At 42.0% G+C, this 12,744-nt stretch overlaps 1 protein-coding gene across 1 annotated transcript in view; it reads left to right on the top strand.

Moving 5' to 3' along the window:
- LOC121271164 (complement C3-like) overlaps positions 1 to 12,744 on the top strand; it is a 167,518-nt gene that overhangs the window by 74,180 nt on the left and 80,594 nt on the right. The window contains exons 24-27 of the mRNA XM_041176924.1: positions 1,189 to 1,401; positions 2,422 to 2,501; positions 2,830 to 2,881; positions 4,478 to 4,547. Coding sequence (XP_041032858.1) covers positions 1,189 to 1,401; positions 2,422 to 2,501; positions 2,830 to 2,881; positions 4,478 to 4,547 — 415 coding nt within the window. The remainder of the gene's footprint in view (positions 1 to 1,188; positions 1,402 to 2,421; positions 2,502 to 2,829; positions 2,882 to 4,477; positions 4,548 to 12,744) is intronic.

The following is a 12,744-nucleotide window of genomic DNA, read 5'->3' as shown; positions in this document are numbered from 1 at the left end:
TGTTAAAGGCTGAAAAGAGGTTAATAATGCCAAGAAGGGAGAATGTAACATATTCACAGTCACAGAGAATGCTATTTGTTACTTTTATTTGGGTTTTCTTGTCCTCTAGGAGGGTTAAAAAGCTGATTGGAATGATTCAACTCTGATATTGTGAGAAAGATGAGTATAGATTTTGAGAGATAGTATGCTTGAGGGGGTATGCAAGGGAGATTGGATGTGGTAGGTTGCAGGAACAGATGGGTTGTGGGTATTCCCCATATGGAGAAATCCACATGGCCTAAGGCAAATGAGGTGCACTTCTCGGGGCCTCCAATCTTGGTTAGAGTCAGTCTTAGAAGCTATTAACAGATGCAATGTTGGCTCATGGAATATTTATATTTTTATCCACAGCATAACTTCTTAATAAAGGTAGAACAAAAGATATCTAGTACCATGGATCTCTTTATATAGTTGGTTTACGCACAGCAACACTGAGAAATGAAAGTGGTGTCTTAGTGAGAAAACAGCAGATCAATAATTAGAAACTCCAGGGCTGTTTACAGTTTACGAATGTAAATGTCCAAGAGATGCTAAATTTTCATAAATAGCAAATCTTTTGTAGCACTGATAACAATACGATGCCACTGCTGACCATAACAAATTTCTCAGGGTTTGCTTCATTGAAAAATTTTGACAGGAGGGAAGAATTGTTGCTGCAGCCCTCAGGTGCTGCACCCCTCGTGTGCTTCAGGTCCCAGGTCTTGGTTGCTTCGTGATGTTTTACTACTTTAAATAAACTAATAGATGTAATTGTTGCTGGAAATCTTGGTCACACATACTTCATGCTTTTCCAGCAGCTCAGAGGCTTCCCTTAGCAGCAGACTTCTGAGGCTATTGCAATAGGTTTCTAACCTCAGTTCTCACTTTGAGATTTGCCCTCTGTACCATGCATTACCCTGTTGCTGAGCTGATGCTGTGTGAATGTAAGCCAGCAATTTTACACGCATGCAGACAATCGCTTCATTCATACAATGGAAAATACTTTTCTCAATCTCAAGTTGCAAATCAGAAGTGCTGTATTGAAGCAAATGAGTTGGGAGTGTTGCATCTATAATTTTTGACAATGTAGATACATATATATGGTTTCATCACATAAATAATTCCACTTTTAATAATTATTTTATAACTTAATTGTACTTTAAATTCTAGGTGCGTGTCGAGTTTCCATACAAAGAAAACCTCTGCAGCGGTGCAAAACAGACGCAGAAATTTAGAAAAGAAGTTACTGTTCCTGGAAAAGGATCTGTTGCTGTGCCTTATGTCATAGTTCCGTTGACAATCGGAGAAATAGATATTGAAGTCAAAGCCTCAGTCTATGACAGACTTGTTACTGATGGTGTGAGGAAATCCCTTCTAGTGATAGTAAGTATGAAACTTCCAGATGTTCCTCGCATTAATGGTTAGAATCATTGATGTTTACAGTACAGGTGGAGGTTATTCAGCCCATCAAGACTGTGCTGATTCTCTGCAAGAATGGTTTGGCTAGCCCCACCTTCCTGCCCTCTAGCCCTGCAATTTTTTTCCTTCAGCTGTCTATCCAATTCCTTTTTGAAAGCCACGTTTGAATCTCCCTTCACTGCATTCTTGTTGTTTTGATCCCAAGCCAGTTGTTGAAATACGAAACTGCACAGAAACTAGTACTTTGCTTGCTAATGGGTTTATTCACAGAATGGGTTTATTCATATACCTGCTTTCAATTTACCAACCTGTTTCAATTTTTAAAATTTTAACAGTTGATAAAATAAACTAATTAAAGTGACAGCCCTTAAAGGGACAGTCTCAGTCTGTCTTTATACTCTTTTGGAAACAGAACAAATTATCCAAGGCTGAAACTAATCAACTAAACAAATTAGTGAAAGCCCCTTAAAGGGGCACTGTAACAAAAGAAAAAATCTTAAAGGAATGTTATCAAATTGAAATAAAATATAATTTTGGGGGCTAATGTTGCACTCTAGTCCCCCCATTGATGCCCTCCAGTCACAGAAACCAATCTGTTATAAGTGCTCTATGTACTTAATTAAACAATGCCTTTCACCTGAGTATCTTAACAACATAATTCGCAAACCATCAACAGTGGATCTGCGATTGTAACTACATGTTGCATAAAAAGATTTTCCTCTTATTACATTTGGTTCTTTTGCCAATCTTCCTGCATTTGTGTCCTCTGGTTTTTGAATCTTCTGCCAGCACGAACAGTTTCTCTTTATCTACTTTATCGACTCCGTCTACACCCTTCAACATTTTGAACACATATATTAAATCCCCTCTCAACCTTGTCTTCTCCAAGGAACACAGCCCCAGCTTCTCCAATTTGTTCACTTAGCTGAAGTCCCTTATCTCTGGAAATGTTCTTGTAAATCTTTTCTTTTTGTAATAAATTAGCTCATCCTGGATGCCAACTTCTCAATTGGAATTGAATCTCTGAAACAAAATATTGGGTTGTTCGGAATCGGAAAATTTTGGTAATGGACACCTGAAATCACAAGTCACAATCGATGACATCGGTTAAAGATCATGGCAAATTACAAATTAATTTTGGCCAAATGGGAAGTGGAAAGTTAGACAGTGAACTATTCCAGCCACTTGCTGGTTGCTGACAATTTCACCTAAATATAGGGTGTAGAGCATATTCAGGAAGAATGATAATGACACTGGTGCAAGGAATGTTGGGGGAAATTGCCTTGTTAAGCATTTGTTAACCTAGAGTGTCATAGTAGCTTAAACAGGGAATATTAGACTTAGAACATACCAGGCTCTATCATACTCATTTCATTCTGTTTTTTCTTGTAGCCAGAAGGGAAAAAAGTTGATTTATTGCAATCTTACGAGTTGGATCCCAAAGGTTAGTTCCTTGTTCACTATTAACATTCTTATAATAAATGGTTGCCAAAATATCATTAATGTTATTGATGAAAGCAGACATGTTGCTGAAGCTTTTCATTTTGCACTCATCAGGACAAATGTAAGAATGCCAAATTTCAAGCAATTACAACAGTTTATAGTACAGGAGAAAATAAATGCTGATTGGTTGGCAAGTTGATTCTGATTGGCCAAGGCATTGTGAAGGAGAAAGCACAGTGAGCTACAGGTGCCCCAAGCCTCCGGGTCATTCAAAAAAGAGCCAATTCTTGAACGTATTCCTTTTGTTTTCAGGGAATGGATCCTTGAGCATGAATGTATGCCGCTTCTGCCATGCCTAAGACACATTATGAACTTGACTGATTATCTTAGGTTAGTGTAGCTGTTAGCATACTCAGGATTGTTCAGCAAGTGTAGCCCAATCTCAGAATCACATCTAACAGTAGAATTTTTTTTTGAGTTTTGCAAGTATGTGGTAGTTGATTTCGGTCTGTGCTTTGCCCATTATGAATAGCTGAAAGAGGCTATCATTTGATTCGATTAGGCAGCCCTTGGGACATAGGGACTACATGCCTGGCATCACACTGCCACTGAAATTCATACACTACATTGCTTAGTTTTTTGTAGTCAGAATTTTTGAACTGATAGCAACATTGTATTAGTGGAAAATACCACTTGCGTAGCCACTGCATAGTGCAGTGTGAAACAGGCTGCTTAATCTATTGTTCAAATTTATGAGATACTTTGCCTTTCCAGGGTAATTTGAAGTAGAACAGGCACTTTTCAGATCTGAACGTGGTGGCCTTTGGTCCACTGCCAGTTTGTGCGATACACAGCGAATAAAGAGTCTACCATCAGTCCAAAAAGACATAGTGCCTACCACACAATTGAGCAACGTCGTGTATGAATTTCAGTGCCGGTTTGATGCCAGGCACATAGGCCATACCTCTTAACGATTGGCTGATTGAATAAAACAATATATTCCTCCAGGTGTGCATAATAGCCAGAGTATGAACCGTACTCACCAGACCGTGCTTGCAAATCCCAAAGCAAAGCATCTACTGTTAGATGTGATCCCGTGATTGGGTAACACTTGCTGAACAACCGAGTGCGCTAATAGCTGCATCAACAACCAGTGTATGATTTTAAGATGATCAGTCAAGCTCATTGGTCTTTGCTAGAAATGACATATATTTATATGCAAGGACCCATTCTCTGCAAACAAAAGGAATGTTTACAAGTCTTGCTCTTTTTTTTTTGAATTACCTGGAGGCTTGGGGAGCCTATTGCTTTTTCGATTGCAATGCCTCAGCCAATCAGAGTCAACTTGCCCACCAATCCCACCTCTTTTCTCCTATAGTAAAAATTGTTGTGATTGTTTGAAACATGGCATTCTTGTGTTTGTCCTGATAAGTGTAAATTGAAAAACTTAAGCAACATGTCTCTGTTTTCAGCAAGATTCAAGTTCTGTACTACCAAGCAACTTACCATTAATGGTATTCTTGTTTGGTTTACAGAACAACAGCTTGCATTTACAGAACACCTTTAACATAGTAAAATTTCTCAAAATGCTTTGCAGGCGCATTATGAAATAAAATTTGTCACCAAGCCACGTAATGGGATATTAGGACAGGTTATCCAAAGCTTGGGTAGGTTTTGATGAGCATCTTCACCAAGAGGTAGAAAGGCACAAGTTTTAGGGACGGAGTTTATTTTTATTCATTCATGGGATGTGGGCTTCGCTGGCTGGTCCAGCATTTATTTCCCATCCCTAGTTGCCCTTCAGAAGGTGGTGGTGAGCTGCCTTCTTGAACCGCTGCAGTCCATGTGCTGTGGGTACACCCACAGTGCTGTTAGGAAGGGAGTTCCAGGATTTTGACCCAGCGACAGCGAAGGAATGACGATATATTTCCAAGTCGGATGGTGAGTGACTTGGAGGGGAACTTCTAGGTGGTGGTTTTCCCATATGTCTGCTGCCTTTATCCTTCTAGATAGTAGTGGTCGTGGGTTTGGATGGTGCTGTTGAAGGAACCTTGGTGAATTCCTGCAGTGCATCTTGTAGATAGTACACACTGCTGCTACTGTGCGTCACTAGTGGAGGGAGTGAATGTTTGTGCCAATCAAGCGGGCTGCTTTGTCCTGGACAGTGTCAAGCTTCTTGAGTATTGTGGGAGCTGCACTCGTCCAGGCAAGTTGGGAGTATTCCATCACACTCCTGACTTCTGCTTTGTAGATGGTAGACAGGCTTTGGGGAGTCAGATGGTGGGTTACTCATCGCATGATTCCTAGCCTCTGACCTGCTCTTGTAGCCACAGTATTTATATGCATAGTCCAGTTCAGTTTCTGTTCAATGGTAACCCCCAGGATGTTGATAGTGGGGGATTCAGTGATGGTAATGCCATTGAACATCGAAGGGTGATGGTTGGATTCTCTCTTGTTGGAGATGGTCATTGCCTGACACTTGTGTAGTGCGAATGTTACTTGTCACTTGTCAGCCCAAGCCTGAATATTGTCCAGATCTTGCTGCATTTGGACATAGACTGCTTCAGTATCTGAAGAGTCATGAATGGTGCTGAACATTGTGCAATCTTCAGCACTTTTGACCTTATGTTGGAAGGAAGGTCATTGATGAAGCAGCTGAAGATAGTTGGGCCTAGGACACTAACCTGAGGAACTCGTGCAACGATGTCCTGGAGCTGAGGTGACTGACCTCCAACAGCCACAACCATTTTCCTTTGTGCTAGGTATGACTCCAACCAGTGGAGAGTTTTTCCCCTAATTCCCATTGATTCCAGTTTTGCTAGGGCTCATTGATGTCAAGGGCAGTCACTCTCACTTCACCTCGGGTGTTCAACTCTTTTGTCCATATTTGAACCAAGGCTGTAATGAGGTCAGGAGCTGAGAGGTCCTGGCAGAACCCAAACTGGGTGTCAGTGAGCAGGTTATTGCTAAGCAAGTGCCACTTGATCACACTGTTGATGACCCCTTCCATTACTTTACTGATGATCGAGAGTGGACTGATGGGGTAGTAATTGGCCGGGTTGGATTTGTCCTGCTTTTTGTGTACAGGACATACTTGGGCAATTTTCCACATAGCCAGGTAGATGCTAGTTTTGTAGCTGTACTGGAACAACTTGGATAGGGGCGCAGCAAGTTCTGGTGCACAAGTTTTCAGTACTATTGCCAGAATATTGTCAGGGCCCATAGTCTTTGCAGTATCCAGTGCCTTTAGCCATTTCTTGATCTCACATGGAATGAATCGAATTGGCTGAAGACTGGCATCTGTGGTGCTGGGGACTTCTGGAGGAGGCTGAGATGGATCATCCACTCGCCATTTCTGGCTGAAGATTGGAGCAAATGCTTCAGCCTTATATTTTGCAGTGATGTACTGGGCTCCTCCATCATTGAGGATGGGGATGTTTGTGGAGCCTCCTCCTCCAGTGAGTTGTTTAATTGTCCATCACCATTCACAACTGGATGTGGCAGGACTGCAGAGCTTAGATCTGATCCGTTGGTTTGTGGGATTGCTTAGCTCTGTCTATCACTTGCTGCCTATGCTGCTTGGTACACAAGTAGCCCTGTTTTATAGCTTCACCAGATTGACACCTCATTTTCAGGTATGCCTGGTACTGCTCCTGGCATGCTCTCCTGCACTCTTCATTGAACCAGGGTTGATCTCCTGGATTGATGGTAATGGTAGAGGGGGGGATATGCTGGGCCATGAGGTTACAGATTGTGTTTGAGTACAATCCTGCTGCTGCTGATGGCCCACAATTCCTCATGGCTGCCCAGTCTTGAGTTGCTAGATCTGTTCGGAATCTATCCCATTTAGCATGGTGGTAATGCCACACAACAAGACGATGGGTTGGTATCCTCAATGTGAAGGTGGGACGTCGTCTCCACAGCGACTGTGCGGTGGTCACTCCTCCTGATAATGTCATGGATGGATGCATCTGCGGCAGATAGGTTGGTGAGGATGAGGTCAAGTATGTTTTTCCCTCTTGTTGGTTCCCTTACCACCTGCCGCAGGTCTAGTAGCTATGTCCTTTACGACTGGGCCTGCTCGGTCAGTAGTGGCGCTATTGAGCCACTCTCCATGGTGGACATTGAAGCCCCCCACCCAGAGTATATTCTGCGCCCTTGCCACCCGCAGTGCTTCCTCTAAGTGGTGTTCAACATGGAGGGGCATTGATTCATTAGCTGAGGGAGGGCGGTATGTAGTAATCAGCAGGAGATTTCCTTGCCCAAGTTTGATCTAAGTTCCAGAACTTAGGGCCAAAGTAACTGTAGGTACAGCCAACATGCTGGAGTGAATAAATGTATAATGCTCAGTTGACCAGAATTTCTGGAGTGCAGGTACCTAGAGAGCGATGTAAGGCTGTAGAAGATTACAGTGATAGGGAGGGGAGAGGCCATAGTGACCTTGAAAATCAGAATGAGAATGTTAAAATTGAGGCTTTGCCAGAATGGGAGATAATGTCAGTAGCAAGCACAGAAGTGATGGGTGAATGGAACTTGGTGTGAGTTTGGACACGGGCAGAAAAGTTTGGATGATCTCAACTTTATGGAGGATGCAAGATGGGAAGCTGGCCAGGGGAGTGTTGCAATAGTTGAGTCCAGAGGCAACAAACATGAGCATGGGTTTCAGCAACAGTTGAATTGAAGTCAGGCCAGAGACAGTCATGTGTTACAGAGCTAAAGATAGGTGATTTTAGCGTTGGAAGCTTAGCTCAGGGTCAAATAAAATGCTGAAGTTAGGAACAGTCCGTTGTAGCCTCAGACAGTGGCCGGGGAATGGATGGAGCTGAATGCAGGTAAGATTAAAATATAGCTTTGTTTTCCTGTCAGGATGATAAAAATCATAAATTAAATCAAGATAACACTTGTTAAATATCCCCTTCCTCAAAAATAAGGGATAAGGGTAATCAGTTGGCTAGTGTTCTCAAATGGGGCACGGAGGGTGAAAATTGCTTGTTGGAAGCACATCTCAGAATCACGATGCAAAGAAAATTATGAAAAATTATGCATAGTACATGCTTCCCGTAGGCAAGGTTCGCAACTGGTAGTGAAAAGTTAGAAAATTACCCTTCACTGAGCAAGAGTTGGCTCCTTTTGTAAATATAAGGCTGGATTTTACTACCAAGGTGGGTCCACCAATCCTAGAAGCAGATCGTTGGTAGCCAAGGAAGTGAACCAGCTAGAAGTTTTTGGTTCGAGCTCTTAGGCCCTCTACCCTCATCTGTCACATTTCTTCACCTTCCCACCCATCCCGTCATGCAACTCCATGTCAACCCATGCCTTCCCCACATATGCCATGCCCCCTCATACCCCCCATGTCAAATCATGCCCCCACCTTGAGTCCCATACCCTCTCAAGCCCTCATGCCACCTCCATAGCCACTCACCCAGTATCCACTATAAACAGACCTCAGAAGCCATATGGAGATGAAAAAAATAAACTAACAATCTAATGCAACACTCCATAGAACCATAGAACACTACACCACAGAAAACAGGCCATTCGGCCCTTCTAGTCTGTGCCGAAATATTATTCCGCTAGTCCCATTTTCCTGCACCTAGTCCATAACCCTCCAGACCTCTCCCATCCATGTATCTATCCAATTTATTCTTAAGGCTTAAGAGTGAGCCCGCATTTACCACGTCAGATGGTAGCTCGTTCCACACTCTCACCACTTTCTGAGTGAAGAAGTTCCCCCTAATGTTCCCCTTAAACCTTTCCCCTTTCACCCTAAAGCCATGTCCTCTCATGTTTATCTCTCCTAATCTAAGTGGAAAGAGCCTACTCGCATATACTCTGTCTATACCCCTCATAATTTTCTAAACTTCTTTCAAATCTCCCCTCATTCTTCTATGCTCCAAGGATTAAAGTCCTAACCTATTTAATCTTTCCCTGTAACTCAACTCCTTAAGACCCGGCAACATCTTAGTAAATCTCCTCTGCACTCTCTCAATCTTACTGATATCCTTCCTGTAGTTAGGCGATCAGAACTGCGCACAATACTCCAAAGTTGGCCTCACCAATGTCCTATGCAATCTCACCATAACATCCCAACTCCTATACTCAATACTTTGATTTATGAAGGCCAGTATGCCAAAAGCTTTCTTTACAACCTTGTCTACCTGTGATGCCACTTTCAGGGAACTATGTATCTGAACTCCCAGATCCCTTTGTTCTTCTGCACTCCTCAGTGCCCTACCATTTACTGTGTATGTCCTACCTTGGTTTGACTTCCAAAATAAAGCGCCTCACACTTTTCCGCATTAAATTCCATCTGCCATTTTCTGGCCCATTTTTACAATTGGTCCAGATCTCTCTGCAAGCTTTGAAAGCCTTCCTCACTGTCCATGACGCTTCCAATCTTAGTGTCATTAGCAAACTTGCTGATCCAGTTCACCACATTATCATCCAAATCATTGATATAGACAACAAACAACAGTGGTCCCAGCACAGATCCCTGAGGCACACCACTAGTCACAGACCTCCAATCTGAGAAGCAATCATCCACTACCACTCTCTGTCTTCTCCCACACAGCCAATTCCGAATCCAGTTTACAACCTCTCCATGGATACCAATTGTCTGAACCTTCTGAACTAACCTCCCATGTGGGACCTTTTCAAAAGCCTTACTAAAGTCCATGTAGACAACATCCACAGCCTTTCCTTCATCTACTTTCTTGGTAACCTCCTCGAAAAACTCTACAAGGTTCGTTGAACACAACCTACCACGCACAAAGCCATGCTGACTATCCTTAATCAGCCTTTGGCTGTCCAAATAATTATATATCCGATCTCTCAGAACACCTTCCAATAATTTATCTACTACTGACGTCAGGCTCACTGGCCTGTAATTACCTGGTTTACTTTTGGAGCCTTTTTTAAACAACATGAGCTACCCTCCAATCCTCCGGCACCTCACCCGTGGCTAAGGACATTTTAAATATTTCTGCCAGGGCCCCTGCAATTCCTACACTAGTCTCCCTCAAGGTCCGAGGGAATATCATGTCAGGCCCGGGGGATTTATCTACCTTTATTCGCTGTAAGGCAGCAAGCACCTCCTCCTCTTTAATCTTTATATGTTCCATGACACTATTGCTTGTTTCCCCTCCTTCCTTATGCACTATGCCAGTTTCCTGATTTAATACTGATGCAAAAAAACTGTTTAAGATCTCCCCCATCTCGTGAGGCTCCACACGTAGACGACCACTCTGATCTTCAAGGGGACCAATTGTGTCCCTTACGATCCTTTTATTCTTAATATACTTGTAGAAATCCTTCGGGTTTACCTTCACATTATCTGCCAAAGCAACCTCATGTCTTCTTTTTGCCTTCCTGATTTCCTTTTTTAGTATTTTCTTACATTTCCTATACTCTACAAGTACCTCATTTGCTCCTTGTTGCCTATACCTGCTATACACCTCTCTTCTTAACCAGGTCGCTAATATCCCTTGAAAACCAAGGTTCCCTAAGCCTGTTAACTTTGGCTTTAATCCTGACAGGAACATGCAAACTCTGCACTCTCAAAATTTCGCCTTTGAATGCCTTCCACTTACTGAACACATCCTTGCCAGAAAACAACTTATCCCAATCCATTCTTCCTAGATCCTTTCCTCCTAGATCCTTTCTCATTTCCACAAAATTGGCCTTTCTCCAAATTAGAATCTCAACTCGAGGACCAGACCTATCCTTATCCATAATTAGCTTAAAACTAATGACATTGTGGTCACTGTACCCAAAATGTTCACCTACACATACTTCTGTCACCTGACCTGTCTGGTTCCCTAACAGGAGATCAAGTATTGCATCCTCTCTCGTTGGTACCTCTATATATTGATTTAGAAAACTTTCCTGAACACATTTGGCAAACTCCAAGCCATCCAGCCCTTTTACAGTATGGGAGTCCCAGTCAATATGTGGAAAGTTAAAATCTCCTACTATCACAACTTTCTGTTTCTCACATCGGTCTGCTATCTCTCTACAGATTTGCTCCTCCAATTCTCTCTGACTATTGGGCGGTCTATAATACAACCCTATTAGTGTGGTCACACCTTTCCCATTCCTCAGCTCCACCCATATGGCCTCTGTAGACGAGCCCTCTGGGCTGTCCTGCTTATGCGCAGCTGTGATATTTTCCCTGACTAGTAAAGCCACTCCTCCCCCTTTCATCCCTCTCCCTCTATCACGTCTGAACCCCAGAACATTGAGCTGCCAGTCCTGCCCCTCCTGCAACCAAGTCTCACTAATAGCAATAATGTTGTAATCCCACATGCCAATCCACGCAATTTATAAACTCATTTTATAAACACTAAGAAAAAGCAAAATACTGTGGATGCTGGAAATCTGAAATAAATACAGAAAATGCTTGAAAAACTCAGCAGGCCTGACAGCATCTGTGGAGAGAAAACAGGGTTAACGTTTTAGGTCCGTTTAGAGGAATCAGAGCTCTGAAGAAGAGTCATATGGACTCGAAACGTTAACTTTGTTGCTCTCTCCACAGATGCTGTCAGACTTGCTGGGTTTTTCTACTATTTTCTGTTTTTATCTCATTTATAAACCTTTGTGGAAAAAACTCCCATTCATGAAATACATTCAAAGCTTTTAAATTTTCTCAAGTAGTTAATCTGTTATAAAAACAAACACAGTTCTATTTAGTAGCCACGACAAAGACAACTAACTAATTGTTTAATAGCCTTCTAAACTGTCAAAGTGTGAACTCAGAGCTGTCTGCTGAGATGATTTTAGCTTTTGAAATTTAGCCAAGCATTCATAATGATATGACAATAGCACATGGGAAATGTCAATAAAGAACTCTACTGAAAGTGTGGAACGGGTAGTCATGCTTTTTTTTAACCTACACAAGAATGCCTGTCAATCAAAACAGTCCGGCAGATTTTATTTTTAACTCTCGCTGACAGCTTCAGCCTATTTCTTTTCAAGTTTAAAGAGCAGGGGATTCAAAAAACTTCAGAACATGACATTTAAACAGACCATATCCATTTTTCGAGTGTACTTATGACTACTCCATCAATTTATGTCTCCCCTACTGCTGGTTAAGGCCTTTGGAATAGCAAAAATGGGGCTCAGTACTAAATTCTATTGGCCCTGCTGAGTTTGGTTTTCCCGCTTGTCCGAATCACAGCCCACTCCCTTCCCACTGTTGGGAAAAATAGGATTTGTTGGAAATGGGGTGGGACTTCTGCGACTGGAGCCCACCCATCATTTTTAAAGGTCCATGGATTCTTCCTGACTCTGTGAAAATCTGCCCCATATCCCAGGATTTCAATTGTTTTATGCGTTAACCACAGAACTACCAGTACACATCACATATTTTGGCAAGTTATCTAGAATGCTGTATGTATTCTGTGAAAATAAATATTTTCAATTGAAATAAGTCATCTGATTCATCTTGTGTAACACACAGACCATTCTTCTATTTTCAAAGAAAACTGCCATAAACTTTTCATATATATGTACAATGCGTTGAGGTTCACAGTCAATGTTCAGAGATCTTACTTTAGCCTCCTTGGCTCTTTTAATGCTATTTTGTATTATGTCAGGGAAGTATTTTTCAGTACAGTAAAAAAATTATTCACAGGATTCAAAAAATTGTTGAGGTCCTTATACTGGTATTAAAAATCAAAGGTGATTAAAATTGTTATTGAAGGTTCCCAAATAAGTTTTAAAATGTGGCTTTGATATTTCTGCCAGTGCAGCTGCCATTTTGTGTCTCACAGCAAAAACTATTGGGCCTAAATCCCAATTGTTTAGAGACATCTTTGCTCTTTGGATAGCAAGCTGGAGTGGAGTTCCTTCTCACTTTCTGGCACA

This window comes from Carcharodon carcharias, chromosome 30, assembly GCF_017639515.1.
Source record: "Carcharodon carcharias isolate sCarCar2 chromosome 30, sCarCar2.pri, whole genome shotgun sequence".
NCBI lineage: Eukaryota > Metazoa > Chordata > Chondrichthyes > Lamniformes > Lamnidae > Carcharodon > Carcharodon carcharias.
Note: the sequence above shows the minus strand (reverse complement) of the source record. Positions and strands in the feature narration are given on the sequence as shown.